General features: G+C 43.1%; 3 protein-coding genes across 4 annotated transcripts in view; 2 read left to right on the forward strand and 1 right to left on the reverse strand.

The window, feature by feature from the left end:
• Positions 1-10,083, reverse strand: part of LOC124306956 (protein neuralized) — a 61,337-nt gene extending 51,254 nt beyond the window's left edge. Inside the window, exon 1 of the mRNA XM_046768170.1 lies at positions 9,890-10,083. Coding sequence (XP_046624126.1) covers positions 9,890-9,935 — 46 coding nt within the window. The 5' untranslated portion in view covers positions 9,936-10,083. The remainder of the gene's footprint in view (positions 1-9,889) is intronic.
• Positions 10,084-11,510: 1,427 nt separating this feature from the next.
• Positions 11,511-18,342, forward strand: LOC124308153 (uncharacterized). 2 transcript variants are annotated; one of them, XR_006908927.1, is made up of 6 exons: positions 11,511-11,915; positions 13,979-14,155; positions 14,609-14,723; positions 14,805-15,027; positions 16,668-16,866; positions 18,028-18,342. XR_006908927.1 is itself a non-coding variant. In XM_046770559.1 (4 exons), exons 1-4 carry the CDS (start codon positions 11,843-11,845, stop codon positions 14,920-14,922), a joined length of 483 nt encoding a protein of 160 aa, XP_046626515.1. In that variant the 5' UTR covers positions 11,511-11,842; the 3' UTR covers positions 14,923-16,392. The 2 variants fall into 2 exon arrangements, 1 of the variants encoding a protein (XP_046626515.1); XM_046770559.1 differs by lacking the exons at positions 16,668-16,866; positions 18,028-18,342 and having other exon boundaries at positions 14,805-16,392.
• On the forward strand, positions 17,164-18,605 carry LOC124308152 (uncharacterized). The gene is made up of 2 exons (XM_046770557.1): positions 17,164-17,857; positions 18,350-18,605. The coding sequence occupies exons 1-2, from the start codon at positions 17,540-17,542 to the stop codon at positions 18,551-18,553; spliced, it is 522 nt and encodes a 173-aa protein (XP_046626513.1). The 5' UTR covers positions 17,164-17,539; the 3' UTR covers positions 18,554-18,605.
• The last annotated feature ends 203 nt before the right edge of the window (positions 18,606-18,808 follow it).

The following is an 18,808-nucleotide window of genomic DNA, read 5'->3' on the forward strand; positions in this document are numbered from 1 at the left end:
GCAAACGAGAAGTTTTCTCCTCCCGTCTTCGGAAAGCGACAATCGGGAGAGCGCAAGTGGAAAGTACAAGAGTCTAAGTAGGTACAAAGTAAGCTCGCAATTGCATCGAAGCGACACCGAAGGTGCTGATCAGTCGCGTCACGTACGCCCCCATTTTCCGTTGCAACAGGTTTACACTTTCGTCGGCTGCGACGACGCATCGGGAGATTATTATCGACGAACCCGATCATAATTCGATCTCTCTCCGAGGCCGTGACACCCGGTCATCGCCTGCAACCGATTTCCGGACGCGTCCATCCAGGGCGGAAGAACCGCGCGACGAACGACGCTGTTTCGGGGTCGCTGGCTGCTGCGTCGAATCGACGACGACGACGACGACGTCGCGACGGACGGACGGACATCTGCCCGTCTGCGGCAGGTGGTGCAGGGCCCTCTCTCCTCTCTCCTCCAGACTCGAATTCCCTCTCCCTCTCTTTCTCCTTCTCCTTCTCTTCTCCTGCGGGAGCCACGCGACCGCCGGGACCACGTCGCGTGGCTGGCTGCATATTATCCCAACTCCGCAGTGCACCCGGAGGGGGATTAACTGCGTTGAAATTTTACGCTGGCAGTTTATTAATCGCCGCCCACCTCGCAACGCGATATACCTACTCAATTTCGAGTCGAGTATTTAAAAGAGGCTTCGCGGGATCGGGTTTTACGCTGATTAACGCTCGCGTGAAATCGAATTACGATTCAAATAATTGATCTTGAGATATGCGTTTTGAAATTTGTCACACACGTTAAATGGCACGAACGATGTCACGTCGTTTTGCGTATTTTTCTCGTATGCAATCATATGAACAGAGTTTATGTTTTTCATTCAGCGTTCGTTTCTGCGATGCAAATTTGTATCATCGAATTAATCCCAACGTGTCCTGCAGAACTGCTGAAACCGCGCGATTCAAAAATTAATTGAACGAACATCGCGTAAGTTTTCACTTCATTAGCTAAACTGTTTCATTTATATATTTCAACCGTAAAATTGTAAAACGATGCTCATAATTCCCATCAAGGGTTTTGGGAAAACACAATTTTCAATATTTGAACTACCTGATCAGGAATCGAAAAGCAATTTTTTGATACGTCGATAATATTTACAACGGTTGCGAAGTTTCCGCGGTGAAGAAAGAAGATGAAATTCAGGTATCCGAATCTTCGACGGGCTAATTCTTAAAGCAGCTGTTATGAAAACGCACCGAAACAACGAGCCGCGCGAATTAGTTCGAAATTTTATTTCCCAGTCAAAGATCGAAGTGATGATAAATAATGAAATAGAGTGAAACCTCCCGGGCGAGTATCAGCTGTAAAGCGCGTCGGTCGCATGCATCACTCATAGGTGTATACGTATAGAGATTATAATACACGAAGTTGAGCACCAGGTGCAATTCGCTTCTTCTTCTGCCGCTGCATCGCATATACGTGTACCCCTTTCGCGTTGTATTTCGCATTGAGTCGCAAATAATAAGCATGGCATTCAGAGATCCCGCGCACGGCTCGACGGAGGGAGAAGAAAAGGAAAAGTGTCGAGGGTGGCGGAGAAGGAGAAGAAGAAACTGCTGGACGAAACGGGGGATGAAGCGAGGGGCGGAGTAATGAATGAGAAGCGAAAGAATATGAGGAATAATGCAGACGCCGTTGCAGCAGCCAGCTCATCGTCAGCACATGCCGCCAACTTTTTGCAAAGTAATATCGCCAACGGCCACGATCGCTACGCATTAAATTGACAGTTGTTTTTGATATTCAAGTTTGTACGAATCAGAAATCGAATGTCTAAAAACTACACGTACATACATCGTCATATTCGTGCAATGAGAAAAACGGGAAAGTATGTTAATGAAAAATCGAATGATAAAAAATGAGCGATGTTTTACGGTTGGATTTCCCGGCGAGGTAGCCTAAAAATTGTTCGCGAAGAGCTATAAAGGGAGGATGCGTTGCTCAATCCGGTCGTTGATTCGCGTCGTCACTCGACGCCCGAAAATAACATTGATTATTTATAGTTTCTAGAAACTAAAAAGTCGCAAAAATAGCACCCCGTTGCACGCACTCCATTATTCTTGAGTGGCAGGGCTCGCGGGCTGTGAGAAGAGCCTGATCGTCCGTATAACGTGGAGGGTCCGGGGCAGCAGCTGAACCCTTTTACAATTTGTCTAGCCGAGAATGCCGATTCGCAGAAATGTCAGGAATGACCGTTTTAAAAAAGAATAAAACAAAAACGAAACATCCGATACGCGTTTGTCAAACGAAGGAATGTCGCCGGCGGATTCGGATTCTTCGAATATTTGAACTCAATTTTTATCCGCCTCCGTATAACCGAGTGCCTAGATTCCCAGTCCGAATTCATTAAGCCGCACCCAGCGGCGAACAACCCCTTATGCACGAATAGAATGATTCTGCCAAGTTGCATCATCGTCCGAGTCGCGGGGGTGCGTTCAACCCTTTTCCTAAACAATGAGACCCCGAATGAGGCCTCCGAATCACGAGTTAAAAAAATTCCAAAAAACCCCAACCGCGTTGGTCCGCATCTCTCTTTTTCCCCACGGTGACATTTGTTTTCTCTACTTTGTACACATTTTTTTCATACCCGTTTTATATAAGTACACGTTTGTCCAAGTTTTTTTTTTCTCTCGTACAGATACGTGGTGTAAGCTTGTACGTGACCAACCCTTCCGACACTTACACAGTCTCCGTATCTTTTTTTTCGCCTCTTTTTCACCGAAGCTAACCCTAAACGGAATCGGTGCGCACCAGAGGGTGGTTTCCTTAATTACGAGGGTCGCGGGGAATTTTAACGGGGTGAAAAAGAGATGACAGAGGGAGCAAGGATTAAACGAAACGAACTCGAGACCTCGTTAGAAAGGGACGTGGATTTTTATTGTTTGCTATTTCAAGCGACAATCGCGTCTCGATGTGTTGCACAACTTTTCTCAATCAAGCCGATGTCAAGTTGGATCGGTGATAAAACTCGAGATATTGAGAGTTTCGAAATTTTGCAAAAAATTGAGTAATTGTAATGAAAATCTAAAAAATCTGTGCACCGCGTGAGAACGATTTTCTGCCGCAGCTCAGTCGGAAACAATTCAGTTTTCTCTAACCCGTAATTGACCCCAAGACCTTTTTCCCCGCATATCAGCCTCGGGAAATTTGTGACCGCTCCTACAAGTCGACAGACGGAAGGAACGTTTGCTTCTGATCTTCGAGCCGAGTTTCATTGAGGGGCAATTTATTGCGAGAACGGCGGTATGAAATTACGGACCCTTGGCCGGCGGCCGGAGGCGGCTTTAGCTCATCGTCAGGGCACCTCGCCCGACACATGTAGCCGCATCAAGCATCACCAGCAGCAGCAGCAGCAGCAGCAGCGAGAGAAGGATCTAATCAGAGATACGGGGGAGGGAGTCTGCGGAAGCTATTCCGGGTGCAGGGAGTTGCAATACGCCAGCCTAAACTTACACCGTCGGTTCTTATTCTAGACTCGAGACGAGGAGAGCTGCGGAAGCCGGAGAGAGGGAGAGACCGAGAAGGAGAGGAGGGTAGAGGAGGAGGAGAGTAAGAAGACGGCTGGAAGACAAGGACGGAGAGAAAAAGGAGAAAATAATCGGCCGGGTAAAGAGGGGTAAAGAGGAGGGAGAACAACGGGAAAAATAAGAATAAGAAGAGGAGGAGGAAGAGCGTGAGTGACGTCAATTGGAAAAGGTCCCACCGTGCCCCGCCTGGCACACGCGACCCGTCCAGACTTAAACTTTAAATTAGCGAACCGAACACCTTGCACACTCGGAATAGAGCTTCGATAGCTAGGCGAACCCGCTCGACTTGGCCTCCTGTCAACGAGGGCTATTTACACCCTCGATACCGATTCAAGACGATCGATCGCGTTCTCACGCAACGGAATTGCGACCCCCAAAATTCAATATATCTTTTCATTTCGACGATCCCGAAGGCCGCGGGGATGGAGATTAGCCAATCGTGAAAGCTCTCCATCAGTCAAGCTTTTCTTCATCCAGTTTTATTTGAAACATGCAACAAAATCGATTTATAACCGATGTAATCGTGTATCCGATTACTCGACTTGAGGTATGCGCACTGAGAGAAATTTTTCATTCCTGTTATCGCTCAATCCTTAACTATTTTCATTTTTTACCTCAATCGAAAAATACAATTCTAGATACAAAATGAAAATTAGTTTCGTAGCTGTTACCGGAAAGTCTAGTATCCGTTACTATATTTTCTTGTAACTGTTATGAAAATTTAATGCTTGTGCAACATTTAATTGACGTTAAAGCCTGATTTAACTAAAAAAAAGTAGAGTAAGCCAAACAAACTGATTTTGCGTTGCAATTACCAGTAAAGGATTGACAATAGCGCAAAATGGTTACGTGTACCTCGCTTTTCGACATTCCAACAATATTCAAACAGTTTTTTAAACGATACCTGTTTCACTGAATTTTTCTAGTTGCTGTAACAAATGAAATTTTTCTCAGTGCACGTGAAAGTACGACAAGTTTTAAGCATCGAGCAATCGATCTTTATTAATTATTATAAATTTATTTTTGACAAATTGAAGAACTTATTACGGGATTTTTGACATTTCGCTCGCAATAAAAACGGATCTACAATGCAATCGCCAAAAAATGATGGAATAATCATATTTTTCGTCTTGCGTTAAACCTATAAGATAGCTGGAAAGCTGAGTTTATTATACGTCTGTATAAATATTTGATCTATCAGGAAGAATCGTTGATGTGGGTCCATTGTTTACAATTCAGGCGTTGATTATTGCTGCAGCATGCGAGTGAAAAAAAGCTATAGATATCCCTGACGATGTTTCGGAGATAGGGTTGAAGTTAAGTTAGTAACCTAATTCGATATATATAGCCGATTGACGTCCGTAGACGACTGGCTGGCTTAGCCAAAGATTGCATCGTTGACCCGGTGGAGATGCCGTAAAACGACGCGCATCTGAGAAGGTGTTTGTTCCTAGTTTCGTGCGTGTATAACTCGTGTCGAGAGTCGGCCGCTGACACACCGGCGGGTCCAACCATCATCGGCATCGTTTCTTTTTCGACCGTAGTTGCAGCCTTGAGCTAAGCTCCGTGGCCCTTTTTCAAAATCTACAATGTGTCTCACTTTCGCGGTTGAAATTTTGATTTTTCTTTCCTCGGATATCGCGACACGTTAGCTGGACGACTCTTTGACGTAACTACTGCAACAGACTTCACGTAATGGATTATAAACAACGCGAAAGAGGGGACGATCCTCACACACGTGGCAACGAACTCGAACGCGGAAATAAATTACTAAACGGAGCGTACCAAAGCGGTTTCACTCGTACTCTGGTAAGCCATGTATGTGTCGGTGCAGCGGGCGTCGCGACGCCGGATATTTTCGGACGTATGTACGCGGTGCAAAACTAGCTACGCGCGAGTTTCCCGCAACAAAGTTTACGAGACGGGCAAGTAATCCGGATTCACTCGAATCACCGCATCACGTACACTCGGAATTCAAAATTACGATATTTACGAAAGGAAAGATCGAAATGAGCTCGAAACTTGACGTGCGATAATTTTTTCACCACAATTTTCGCGTCTACTCTTCATTGAATGAACAAAAAAAAAGTTGTTGAGCAAAATTTCGAATCTTCGTATAAATTTGAGCACAAATTGAGCGGGCACCGTTTTTCTTTGTTGATCCTATCAAAGTTTATAATCGAATAGACGAAATTCGTTTCGCCATCAGCGGCGTCACCTCGAATAAACGCGTTTATACCGCCGAAGAAGATAGAGACCGGTTTGCAAAATACTGGTAACCAGTTTTTTTTCTTCGTGCCTAACTCTTAATTTTTACGTTTTGTCGGTATGGAGGACAGGAAGTGATTAACCGCGGGATTCATGCCGCTCTTATAACGACCGGGGAATCACGGTTAAACAAAGCACGGAAAATACTCAAGTGTCAGTTCCGGTCTGGCATATAATGCAAGAAGCACTATCCGCGCCGCAGCTCCACGAGATATGAAAAAGGGGAACTCGACATGGCTGATCATCTTCCGGTGACTTGTAAGCGACGTAATACGTCCGTTTCTAATTTTTTCAATTCGTTTGTTTTTCTACTCGAATAGCGTCCTCCTTGCACCACGCATACATTTTTCGTTTCGTTAAGTAATCGGTAGACTCGAATTTCTCCAAAATCTGTTCTTTGTGTGCCGAAATTTTGGCGGGAAAGCCGCATAGCTAGGGGCTGTAAATCTTGCCGAACGATGCACAGAAGCAGGGAAGAATTCTCCCACGATTCTCGCTCAGCTGATCCAAGCGTCGAGCATCCCGAATCGAACAACAGCTGGAACGATTCTCGTACCTGTTTGCCGCCGTTTCAGGCCTTAAACTTTATACCTTAAACTTTAAACCACCTTTGTGAAATTTCGCATTTCAGCTAACGGAGGAAGGAAGAAAGAAAATACACCCCCGCTAAGTCTTCCGAGATTTAAAGGACTGCCTACCTACTGCGGGACCGCGTTGCGTTTCGTTGCACAAGAAAGATCGCATTGTACTCGTGCATTTTGGCCACGCTATAACCAACAACAAGATCCTTGATCGTACTTCCAGCTAGGTCAACGAAACTCAGCTTTGTCAAGGCTCTGCAGGTATACGCTTTAGGACGAAGAGATCTCTCGTGATCGGTGAAAAGTACTTGCAGGTATACCGAAATACGATCGACCGACGCGACAATACGCCGCGATGTCGAATGTTTCAGAGCTGCTCGTGATATTCGAGGAATAATAAAATTCTGACTGACGCGACTTGACAATATCTCTACGCATTTTGTGGCGAATGAACCAGATTTCTCTGCGATATTCCGACTATTAGCCGCAGTAGAATTTCACACACGGTGGTGATTCTTCACGGAGGGCAGGAAGCTCGTAATCTGTTGCGGCCTTGATAAACATCTCGTGGTGTCCGTGTATTCCCGCGTATCTACAAGCGGTCGGGAATGTCGAGACTAGCGGAAAGCATCCCACGTATAAGATACAAACATAGCGATTACTTAATCGCGAGTTACATTTGCCCCAACGTAAAACCACAGCTTTTTTTTTATTTCTTCTCTTATCCAGTTCCGGAAAAGCCCGCGTCTGAACGTCTGTAGCACTCGGAGGTGAGCCGAGATGTTATATGGATCGGTATAATAATACATGCGGACGAGAATTAAGTGGGTCGCCGCTTTGCGATATGTTACTCGGTGGAAGTCCGTGATCGAAATTTGAAGGGTTCCTAAATGCTTTCATCGGAATCGTAACTCGAAGAGATCATTTAGGTGAAACGTTTGAATATAATAAGTGGGCATGTTCTGTAATCGTTCGATTTTACAGTATACCATTTTGCGTTTCTAGGTGCGAAAGCTTTTGAACAAAGAGCCTTGAGAGTCCGAATAATAATTACTTCAATGCAGTTTTGAAAGTGTGTCGAAAAATTGAAATCCTGACGATTTGAAGATAACATGAATTCGCTAATTCGAATCGGAATCGTTAATTGATCGTTCGTTACTTGTATAACACGCTTCTTCGGCAGTATAACGAGTCAGTTAACAGACACGCGGTTTTGATTCCAGCCTGCACATATCTGAGTCAGAGTTGTTCCAGGAGTCGTTAGATCCTGCACACAGTCGAAGTAATACGACCTGTAGAGAACGACTTCGGAGAAGTTCTGGAGGTAAAAACAGCACACCGCAAGCACGTTTTCTTGTGTTTAAATCCAGCAATGCCGACACCACGACGTGACGTCGTTAAGACTAATCCGCACAAATTGCACAGTTGTACATTTTACGAACTTTCGTTTTTGCGCGACAACTTATAGGTGCTTAAATTACGGCATAAGGTCCTTGTGTCCTGAACCGTCTTACCGCCTTTCCCTTATCTTGGGCGCAAGTAGGCGTTTAATACATACCTACGTGTAACCATCGCCTCTGGCTGCAGTGCATGGCCGTATCGAGTTTGGTTTAGGTTTATTTGAGGACTTGAGGCGCGGCGTGTCTGCCATATGACAATAACATCTGTGGGGCTCGGGCTATGCCTGCAATGCTGCACCAGCTCAAAGAGGGCCGTGCAGCCGATCAGCCACACAACCACTGCAGCTTACATCGCACGAACTTCCAAACTCACAGGTAAGCCTGGCCGAGGTTCTCCAAGTTTCGGGGCTTCTGGGGGTGGGAAACTCCTCAGCCCCGGATGGGCCATCTTGCAAGCCCAACGTCGAAACTGGCGTCCCGACGCGAAAGCACAGGTGTTCTCAAGCTCGAAAATTCGTATATACCGAGGATCGAAACTTTGAACATCTTTTGAGAATACGAATCATTCACTTTGAACGAACTGATAAGGTTTGAAAGTAGAGAGAAAAAAAAAATTACTGATATTCAGACACTCTCTCTCCCTCTATCTGCGTTCGATTGGATTCTGATGCATTTGCTCTTTTCAATATCTGCACGAGTTTCGATATCGATGTACAATGAATGTTATCGCAGTGATGCGAAGGAACCTGAAATCCCCGAGGCAAAGAGCCACTGCATATAACAGATGTGGATGTAACAACGCGTTCTGGCCGCAGAGAATATTGAGAAGCTTGCTCGGTCGTTTGTACCTGGTAGAGAAGCACTAAATTAGCGCAGAGTTTTACAGGTAAGGTCTGAGGTGGGTCCGAGGTTTAGAGACTGTACAACCGGACAAGCCGAAGAACATGCCAAAAACATGTGTGAAGGATTACTGCAGGGGTCCGTGACGTATTTGTCATAAATTTGAATGAAAGTTGTGCGCACATTTTTCAGCATAAATTCCACGCCTCGAGGGGTCAAGGAAATACAAAAATCTCACGGCTCAACAATAAATCATGAATATTTCAAGCTACACGTGTTACACCATTGGCCCAACTATGCAGCAAACACTGTGTTGAAATACTCGAGAATGGCACGAATAAATTCGCAGGCCTTATTTACTCATCTTGAAGCTCTCGCCCAGTAAATTACCGTCTAAAAATAGTATTTTCCAATCAATTCAAATGAGCGAATCGGCATTTCTTTCTTCATCGACGCCCTCCGCCTTATCACAGAGTAGAGATATCTTCTTTACCGACGCGACGAGTGCGTTTCAACTCACTTACCGTTTCTGGATGGCGGTAGTTTAGCTCTTATACCGCAACGATGCAGGATTCTATATGCGGACTGATCGATCATACGCACGATATGCACACGGTGTCAAAGTGTGCGCGTTTAATTTCAGGGTGAACGGCAAGATCTTCTCCGGCCGTTCGAGATTATGTGTGAAAAATATTCGGACACAGGTCAGAGAACGGTGTGCACCCAGGCGGTTACACGTGTGTGCGTTACCACCTGGGATAACGGTACTATCAACGGAGCTGAGATACATAACCTAAAAACTATGCAAAACGGTAGAAAACCCGAGGTTCCGTATAGGTTATGTGAGGAATGTTTCTGGGGTAAAAATGCTGCCGAAACTGGGTTTATTCGGCGATTTCAGATCGGCAACGTGCGCAATTGGCAGCCGCGGCGTGTGAGGCAAGAGGTACAAAGTTCGGACAGGTTATTATTGTTTGCAGAAAGGCACGGAACTCCGACGGAGTGACAAATGTCACCGACGACTGGTGCGTTCCGTGCCTCAAGAACGGGGCGATATAATTATGCGAGAAGAGGCGGGGGAGAGGGAAAAAACGACGAAGGGAAAGGAGAAATTTGCTAAGATTCCTGGACGGGCTGTCTACGGGTTTACGCTCGGTTTACGCGTGTCGAGACGAACGGAAAATAGAATAAGAGAAGAAACTGAAGGGGGAATTTGGACGAGCCAGGGTTTACTCACCGCTGTGGCCGGTGTTGCTCGAGGATTGACCCATCTCGATGAGCATACGCAGGCTCCGGATAACAGCCGCACTCCGCACTCAACGATCGTACATTTAAATAAAATAACGGCATAAGATAGTAATATAATGACACATTTTTTTTCTTAACTAAATATCACATCTCGTTACCCTCAGCACCGATGGACGGCTGCCACGAGCCACGTGATTGGCCAGCCTGCTCGCCTACACTCGCGCACCATTGTTTACACATTTGGCGGGAATTTTCAAACGCTTCGAACCCGTTTCGCGCTAAGCGAACATCGAGGCCCTCGCCAAACTGCGGGTTCGTTGGATTTGATCGAAGACCGGGATACGCATTTACGTTTCAATCACACACGCACGCGGCATCTGCTCTTCAATGTTAGAAAAGAATTGAAACTTAGGATACAAGCCGTTGGATGCGAGGGACGAGACTGATCTTGAGTCGCTGTCAGTTAAGTACAATTGTTTATCGATTGAATCTAAGTAACAAAACTCTTGTCATTGTCAATTGCTCGATAAAATTGCGGTTTGACGGCGATATTTCAAACCCTGAAAAATTTCTGGATGAATAATTGTTGCAAGGTGCTGAATCCTCGTTGGATATGAAACCTTAAACTGTGTACAATATCAGGTACTTTGCACTGTTTCCCTGCGTTATTTATTCCTTAGCTTCGGTAAATACCAAATCAAATACGACAATAGAATTATATTCTTTCAACTACGGACTCATTCGGTACTTTCACTGTTACCATCAAGGAGAATAAACAAAACACAGATTGATAAAACGTTTGAAAGGAATCAGCATTGATACGTTGTCCCTGGGTGTTTAATAGACGGATGTTTCAATTATGGATTTTTCGACTCGCAGGGTGATTAAATTCCACGAATATAGATATATATATGTGTAAAAACGAATCGTGTATATCCTCTGCACCGCTGCCGTCTACACAGCTATTAAACACAGAAAACACACCCACAAGTTGCGTGAGTAACTCATTTATATCTGGTCGGGGAATTCTCGCACGCGAGATCCGTAAACTTGCGGCAAAAGTGTTTTTCCCAACATCGTTAATTATATATACATATATGTGTGTGTGTGTGTGTGTGTGTGTGTCTATTCACAATGTTTTCCGATCCATCTTCACTCTCTTCTCGAAATTTAACGAACCTATTCTATAACGTTATAAAATTCAAATATGCCTAACATCTGGAAGAATCGAAGATGGCAAGGATGAAAAATCATATCTGAATTAGAAATGAGCGTATCGTTAATGGCGAGCTAAATCAATGAACCCGCAACATAAACCTACAGGTAAAATAGATTGTCTAAAATGACGTGGTATTGGTTATTTCGAATCTTGATTATGTGTGCACACTTCGTTTCTGCAGTCTAAAAAATTGAATATGAATAAGGGAAAACTTGTTTGTATAAAAAATTCAGTAACGAGTATTATTTCAGAATCTGAGGTAAGGAAAAAAAAAATTTACCACACCGTTGCAGCTGAGGTTATTTATTGGTATTCGTAGTCACCATAGTGACGAGGAACCACAACACACACGTGCACACGCCTCGTCGTTTCGACGTCGGTACGTCGGTACGTCGGGACGTCGGGCGTCGAGACGGACGTCGTACTAGGGTGAACGGTTTCGTTACGCCACTGCCGTCGAGCCCTCCGTCGAGTTCGCCGACGGTTTTCGAGTGGTTGGTAAAATTTTGACATACTTGGGCAAATTAACTTGATTTGAAGTCGTGCGTCAACTAAATAATCCTGCTTTGCGTCATTGATACGTCAATTCAACATAATGCAGAGACTGAGAAGTGCGGTCGCCTTTTCAACTTCGCTGTCGGATTTTCAAAAAAGCTGACGTCAAAAGTTCGGTAGTAGTTGGTTTCATAGTTTCATGTACGTAATATAATACGGCGTGTGAAAATGATAATGAAAATTTCGAACAATCCTCGTCACTTTTCATCGTTGATCATCCTTTTCCTTACTTTTCAAACCGGTAAGTATTTTAAGTATTTGTGAAAATAAATTCATTTTTGTAATTCGCTGCGCGTGGGTGTTACTGCGGTACTCTAAAAAAAAAGTTTCCCCCAAATTTGCGCTAATTGACGCAACTTAATTCGACCGATTTTCAACTTCACGTGACACTGTCAAGTCCACGATAGAACGTAAAACGTGTACAACGATATTGGTTTGCCATTGTAGGTGCGCCGATCAATTACACGATGGTATGCTATGTATACACATGTTTGATCCACGCAAATATTTGCCTCTATCTGCCTCGGTGAAAGGTATCCGTTTTTCTTTCCTGCTGAATTTATATAGTTTCGTCCAACGTCACTTTAGCGTCGTTTCAACTTCGAGTCCTTTTTATTCGCGGTACATAATATGCGTGTTATATACACGCATCGTTATTCTATTTCGATTAACGCGGCGGAAGCAAAGCACGTATGCTGATTGAAATTAAGTATAGTTTCATCTACAGCCTCACTCAGGTAATTAAACGTGCGATTAGGCGGAAGATCGTTACAACCTGCGTCCTATAAAAGTTTCGTTCAAATTTGTTGAGCAACGTTTTCTGCCCTGTAAAAAATGTTCCTATCCTATAAATCTACCTTTTGTGCAGCGACTTTTATATACCAACGGAGCTGCGATGATTCAAACGGCCACGAAACACGTGCAATTGATTTTGCGATTTATATATGCCGTGCTGAAAATAGACGTGCGAAACGGTGGGACCGCGAATAACAAAACGCTGTACACCCGATTGGCTAGCAAAGAAATTAATCGTAGTGGAGTCTGAGACAGTATCCCCTGTGCCATAATTCTAAGGAGACATGGAGGATGAATCTAACGAAATATACGCAAAGTTATAATTACGGATTAATTTTTTATCGCCCTCTAAGGGCTGAGGTAACTCGCGTGGCGAGGCGATGAGGCCGTGGAATTAGGCATGAGAAATCCAGCTTGAGCTTGATGGGTATCAGAGCTGATGGAAACCGAGGGAAACCGAGTCTCTTCTTTGCGTATCGTTACACCAGCTTATACGTTTCTGGCGTATTAGGTACGTAGGTATGTACGCAAAACGCATGATGCAATCAGGCTCTGAAATGGAACCAGTCCATCACTACTCTCCCTTGGAGACTTAAGGGTCAAGTTTGGCAAACATCCGAGCTGCTCTCCGAGTTCCCACGAAATCCCTGAGGGTAGATGCGATCCTTCCTTGGCCCAGGATACGACGATCCTTCGGCCTCTCCGCCGGATCAGTCGACTCTTTTATACACCGCACTGATTGAACTCTGTAAACACCGAGCTCTCGGTGATTGTCCGATGTACGTACGTTCATGATGAACATGATACGTAATACTACAAACTTCGTTCAAGGCACTGTCGTGGAGATTTTATTGATGAGGTAAATTCAGCAGGCAGTCATAATTTTCAGACTTTACGAAGCGTGATGATTGTAAAGAAAAAATCCGATTTCTACATCGATTGGCTACGATAAAGAAAATTGGAAAGGGGTTTGAGGGTAAAAAGTCGATACTTTCTAATGATTTTACCTCTAGAATCGTTTGATTTCATTCCGTGGTGGCTCGTTTTGTTCAGAAGACTTGTTTTGTATTCAAATCTATCAGGCTTTGAAGCATTTGGAAACGATTTAAATTCAAACATTGATTTATAATTTTTTTTTTCACGATTCCAGTATTTTCTATTTTCCTTTTTCGACGTTTTTAAAGAAATATTCTCAGCATGGCACTATAATACTTTGATTAATACTCAATGTCCGACTACCTCGCAATAAAACGTATACCTATATTTATTTCTGGGAATGAGGAATTTCGACTTGTAAAGGAGAAATAAAAAAATAAGAATTTGTCTCTCACTGTTTGCTATTTCCTAGTTCTCTCAATGCGACAGAATCGATTTAAACACCAATTACAACGACGCCAATTTACAGAGCGCATTCACGTCGTAGAATTCACATAGTACACCACTTATACGGCCTATGGGGAACGTGTATAATCTTTTCCCCGTTTTAATAATTGAATAATCTTTTTTCAGGTGCTGCCATCGATTGTTTCAAATGCGTTTCGATCGGGGGTAACAATAAGGCTTGCGACGATCCCTTCCACAACAATGGTACCCTCGGTTTCCTGGAGACGCCATGTCTTGGAGGTCGCAAGGGTCGCGACGGCTTGTTTCCGGCTACAGCCTGCATCAAAATTGCTGGAATTTACGGTAAGTCGCTAGGTATGATAATCAAAGTCAAGAAAACAGATCCATTGCTATCAAGAGCCAAATTTTTGTTACGATTAGCTTGATCTAAAAATGTTCCGTTTCGATTTACTTAAATCTCAGTTAACGATCGTTTTAGATGTGGCAACAAAATACTTAAAAATATTTTGCGCATCCTGTGCAATAAATTTCTCAGCGAATTGTTTTGCGCGGAAATCCAGCTCGCTGAATAATTTTCTCAAAATCCCGAGGCGTCAAACTGGATAGTTTACAATCGCGGCCACTCGAAAAAGGTTGAAGCCTACATCGTCGGTTATCGTCGATTTTATCTTATCAAAGCTTTGTAGATTGGTCGGCAAACAAGCTCGTGCAGGGCTTGAAACATTGAATATATTCACACGCCAACTGATTCACGTCTGTGAGAATTCACTGTTCATACATTGTTCCTGGCCGCAGATGAATCCGGGGTTTCGTTGACGGTGAGGAGCTGTGCCTTGGACAGCGGGACCCTGACGACGGACTCGGAGATCATCAGGATGTCTCACTGTGGCGGATTCTACTTCGACGAGAAGTAATTTTCGAGATTATTAATTGGAGAAAGAACGCTTCAACCCGACTGACACTTGCATTTTTTTTTTTTAACAAATTCCAGGTACGTTCGAGGCTGTGTTCAATCCTGCAGCGACGCCGACGCCTGTAACAGGTCTGGAAAAAATTCACACTCGGCGGTCCTGATCCTTGCGATTTTCGCAGTCCTTGGTCGGCTTTGACCTGCAATTCCTCGCGATGCTTGATCGTTGAATCGATGATCGAGCCGCCGGATACATCGCGAGAACAACGAAGCTAATTTGTCACATCTTCGCCGGAACCTGAAGGTGCAATTTCAATTCGCCGGAGGATTTAGTGATTGAGTAATTGCAATTTGGTTACGTGTCCACGAAATCCAACGAGGCTGATCCGTGGCCTTCGGTTTAAGACATTGTAACGAAACTGTCCTGGGCTTGATTAATTCACTCAATCAAAGTTAGAATTAACCTAAGCGAAGGACACTGCGTAAAGGACGTCGCGTGCAGAGCTTCTCCATAAGTAATGATGCAGCAGCCCCTCTTTATATATTACAGATATTATATTTTAGGTATAACTTCTATCATGGGTTGTGCCTGATGAGCATCATTCCCATTACATACACTGCATACTGTACCCATGTAACTTCGTGGCGAAACCTCATGGGAGATTATCTTATGAGTATACGTAGACTTGTATTATAGAGGATGTGCTCGAAGGATGAACGTGTCTTGGTCATTTTTTTTTTATTTTTTTTTTCCATCGTGTAGTCATTGCGATGGTTGATTCTAATCAATTTTCTTTTACAAACCGTTGGGGACAATCCGGAAAAAAGTACGAAACGAAGCACGTTCCACGCAATGAGGCTATTTTGGACAGAGCTAACAAAGTGGTAGATTTACGATCCGCGGTTAAAGGGTGTGTGGACCTTTACGAACAACGCTATAATTAAAATAACAAGAAAACAAGAACTACAGTGGTTTTGCTGATGTAGATTTTAATTGATGATTGCTCCGATATTTTCTGAATGTTTCAGTGACATTGCTATTATTGATGAGACAGTAGATTTTTACTGTCGATTTACTCCAGCCAGAAATGTAGGGGAATTGCTACGGCAAAACTGTTTTTTGCTAGGATATTTCATGTTAACGTAAAGCATATATACGCGTAAAAATGATAGGCATTATGATCAGAAAATTCGGACTTAGTCTAATGATTTAAAAATTTAATACTGATGTAATTTGACAATTATATATTGTAGAATTGAAAGACCATAAGAAAGAATTAGTTTGAAGAATAAATTTCAGTTTTTCTTAAGGGTCTTATTATGAGAAAGGAGTGCAAAACTATCCGTACTGCCTTATAAATAATATTATAAAATCATCATGATCTATTATACTTAAATTATATACATTCATTATAATACGCACGTGCAATCTATATTTATATTAATTGCCATGCGCATTCAGCTTGACTCTGGAAATAAAATCATTCGGGTAGAGTTTCTCTCTTGATTTTATTGCCGATGCAATTACGCAATCCCCTGAACTTGGATGCAATTGAAGTTCCGTGTAATTCTAAAATTTTGCAAACGGCTGATTTCATAGTCATGATGAAAAGTGTAGAAGACTGTCATTTCCTGGGTTAATAAATGTGAAAGAGGCGTTTTTAATGTTTTCTCGAATATCGGAACAACTAAGCACTTCCAATACCGCGCATAACTTCCGAGTCTGATACAGTTGCAAATTGATTAGATGCCAAATACGGAGCATAATCCTGTTCACCGTTGCCTGTATATGGGCGGTGGCGCAAAATATTGCGTAAACATAATTTTCCAAATTACTTTGTACTTTTTGATGTAAAACGAATCTGCCTGCATAATGTGGATATGGGATCTACTGCAAATACCCAAGAGTAAGGGACAAATTGGAAAATTTTATGATTTCGTAAGGCCGAGGTCCTGCAGCGAGGCGTCGTTATTTTGCATCGTTCCCAAAATAACTTCAATCTTTTCGAGCGTGAGTCGTCCCTTTGATGCTCTCAACGATGACAGCTTCAACTACGAGGACCTGGTAGCCCTCTGCACTAGTATCATTATCGTCGGCATCTGGGTGATCAGCTTCAAAATGTACATCGATTCCTTGAAGCAGGTAATTCAATTAACGAATTTGAACAAAAATTGGTGATTTTGTCGCGATAATTGCGTTTGGTCATTAATACAATAATTGAAGTGACAAGTAATGTTTAAAGTAACCGCAGAAGCACGAATGAATTTTTTTGGAACCTGCACCAATTGCCGCGTCTCCATTTGCGGCAAAAGTAGTTGATGAAACTTACTATTCTCTAGACGCATTACATTGACGTCATTGAATTGCATACAACCAGGCGTACATGGCGATATTTAAATTAATCTTACGCGGTGGTTTTACATATTTTATGCATCTTGCTATAGCAAGTTTATATATTATTTGAGTTTTCTTAGCTAGAGTATTTCTGACGAAGTCATTGATTGCTGAACCGTGATAAATCATATTTTTACCGATGTCATTAAATCACCGTCTATACGCGGAGCGAGCGAGCGCAGAAAAAATCTCGCAGCGAACGTCAGAGCAATTACTTAACTGACGCGACTATGTTTCCTCAATTTTTTATTTTTCTAATCTTGGAAGTCTATTATCAGATGTAAATCGCATTGATTTATCAATCGGGATACTCGGTAGGGTTTAAATGTGAAAAGTTTAAAATTCCGGGTGTAAATTTCGCGTTAAGAAAACGTATATGGAGCCGTGAAAAGAAATTCCAACTTGTCGTTATCTGACAATTATGATATCGCGGTTGACGGCATCCTGGATTTTTTATCGCTTTTGGGAGGTCCTGGAGTTACCGAGGTGCGCGATATACGAGATCGTCGTGAAACTCGTTCAGTTTCTCTTCGCGATTTCCAACCTGATTTACCAAATGCTCATGTTTCTTCGGGATCTTTGCGACGAAACTATGCAGACGTTCGCGAACTTCTTTCAAGGCATAGTAAACGTCGTGAGTGGCATATCCTGCGAAGACGTCGAAGACTTCGCTTCCGCCTGCATAGTCGTGCTTCTATGGATCGGAGTCATCAAAATAGTGCTGAACATGTTGGGAAAGGTACGATAAGCGTAAAGATAGCACAAAAAGAAACAAAGAAATCGCCTCATCCTTGATGGAAATTATTTATACCTTTGACGAAAATCTTTCACGCGACTGACGGAGTCTCTCCTCGCTCATTTTTCCTTTCACCTTTCAATTGTTACATCGAAAATCGTTTCTATTTGTAGATGATGTCCGGATCCTTTTCGCTTCTTCCGCCTTCACCAATCCGCCGACGAATACCTTCAATATTTTTCCCCCCGTCGCGATATCGGCTTCCTTTTCACAGCGACCATCGTCCTTCTTACATAGAAAGACGAGACTCGTCCAAATCCTATTTTGATTCAAACAAGTTTTGCGATTGATTTGTGCAAAAAATATACCTCCTCTATCGCTGTGTCATTTTTTCCCTTTCCCATTGCGTTTCTGCGGATTTTACACTCGAATTACCGCTGTTAATGTTAGCCATTGTTTGCCAGTCCCTTTGATTTTTCAAACACCCACATCTAGAACCCTGGACCTATTCAATCCGATGACATGAGTGACAAATCGAACTCGTTTTACGACGAAGAGCTCGACGCAGATAAACGCTTCGACTTGGATGGATGTCCCCGGAAGTTGCGGAAACGGAAAAAGACGCTCAGACGGCACAACAGGGGACGTATAACGCAGAGTACCTCCAGTCCACAAATAGACGAAGAGCCAAGTGATTAGGAAGGACCGTCTTTGAGTGATTAGTTTCTAGCCTGTGACGTCAAGACGTGTAGTAGAAATCAATTCACAAGTACATTCAGATTTCATACAATATTATGCGTATGTACTTTCATTTTCAATTCTCATTACGCACTTAAGCCGGGCAATTGGAACCTTTTCTTTTCACCATTTTCACCTTTAAATCCATCGTAATTTTACCAGGCCTGATTGAGCCTTTCAAAATTTAGAAATGATAAAAAAAAAAATTTTAAATTG

The sequence above is a fragment of the Neodiprion virginianus genome, chromosome 6 (assembly GCF_021901495.1).
Source record: "Neodiprion virginianus isolate iyNeoVirg1 chromosome 6, iyNeoVirg1.1, whole genome shotgun sequence".
In the NCBI taxonomy this organism is placed as follows: domain Eukaryota; kingdom Metazoa; phylum Arthropoda; class Insecta; order Hymenoptera; family Diprionidae; genus Neodiprion; species Neodiprion virginianus.

What these genes read in the sequence shown, in the direction of transcription:
- LOC124308153 (XM_046770559.1), top strand. Translation starts at nt 11,843, where the DNA reads ATGATAATGAAAATTTCGAACAATCCTCGTCACTTTTCATCGTTGATC. An exon ending in TTTCCTTACTTTTCAAACCG is followed by an intron (nt 11,916 to 13,978) that starts GTAAGTATTTTA and finishes ATCTTTTTTCAG; the next exon opens with GTGCTGCCATCGATTGTTTC. An exon ending in GGATTCTACTTCGACGAGAA is followed by an intron (nt 14,724 to 14,804) that starts GTAATTTTCGAG and finishes AACAAATTCCAG; the next exon opens with GTACGTTCGAGGCTGTGTTC.
- LOC124308152 (XM_046770557.1), top strand. Translation starts at nt 17,540, where the DNA reads ATGATATCGCGGTTGACGGCATCCTGGATTTTTTATCGCTTTTGGGAG. An exon ending in TGCTGAACATGTTGGGAAAG is followed by an intron (nt 17,858 to 18,349) that starts GTACGATAAGCG and finishes ACCCACATCTAG; the next exon opens with AACCCTGGACCTATTCAATC.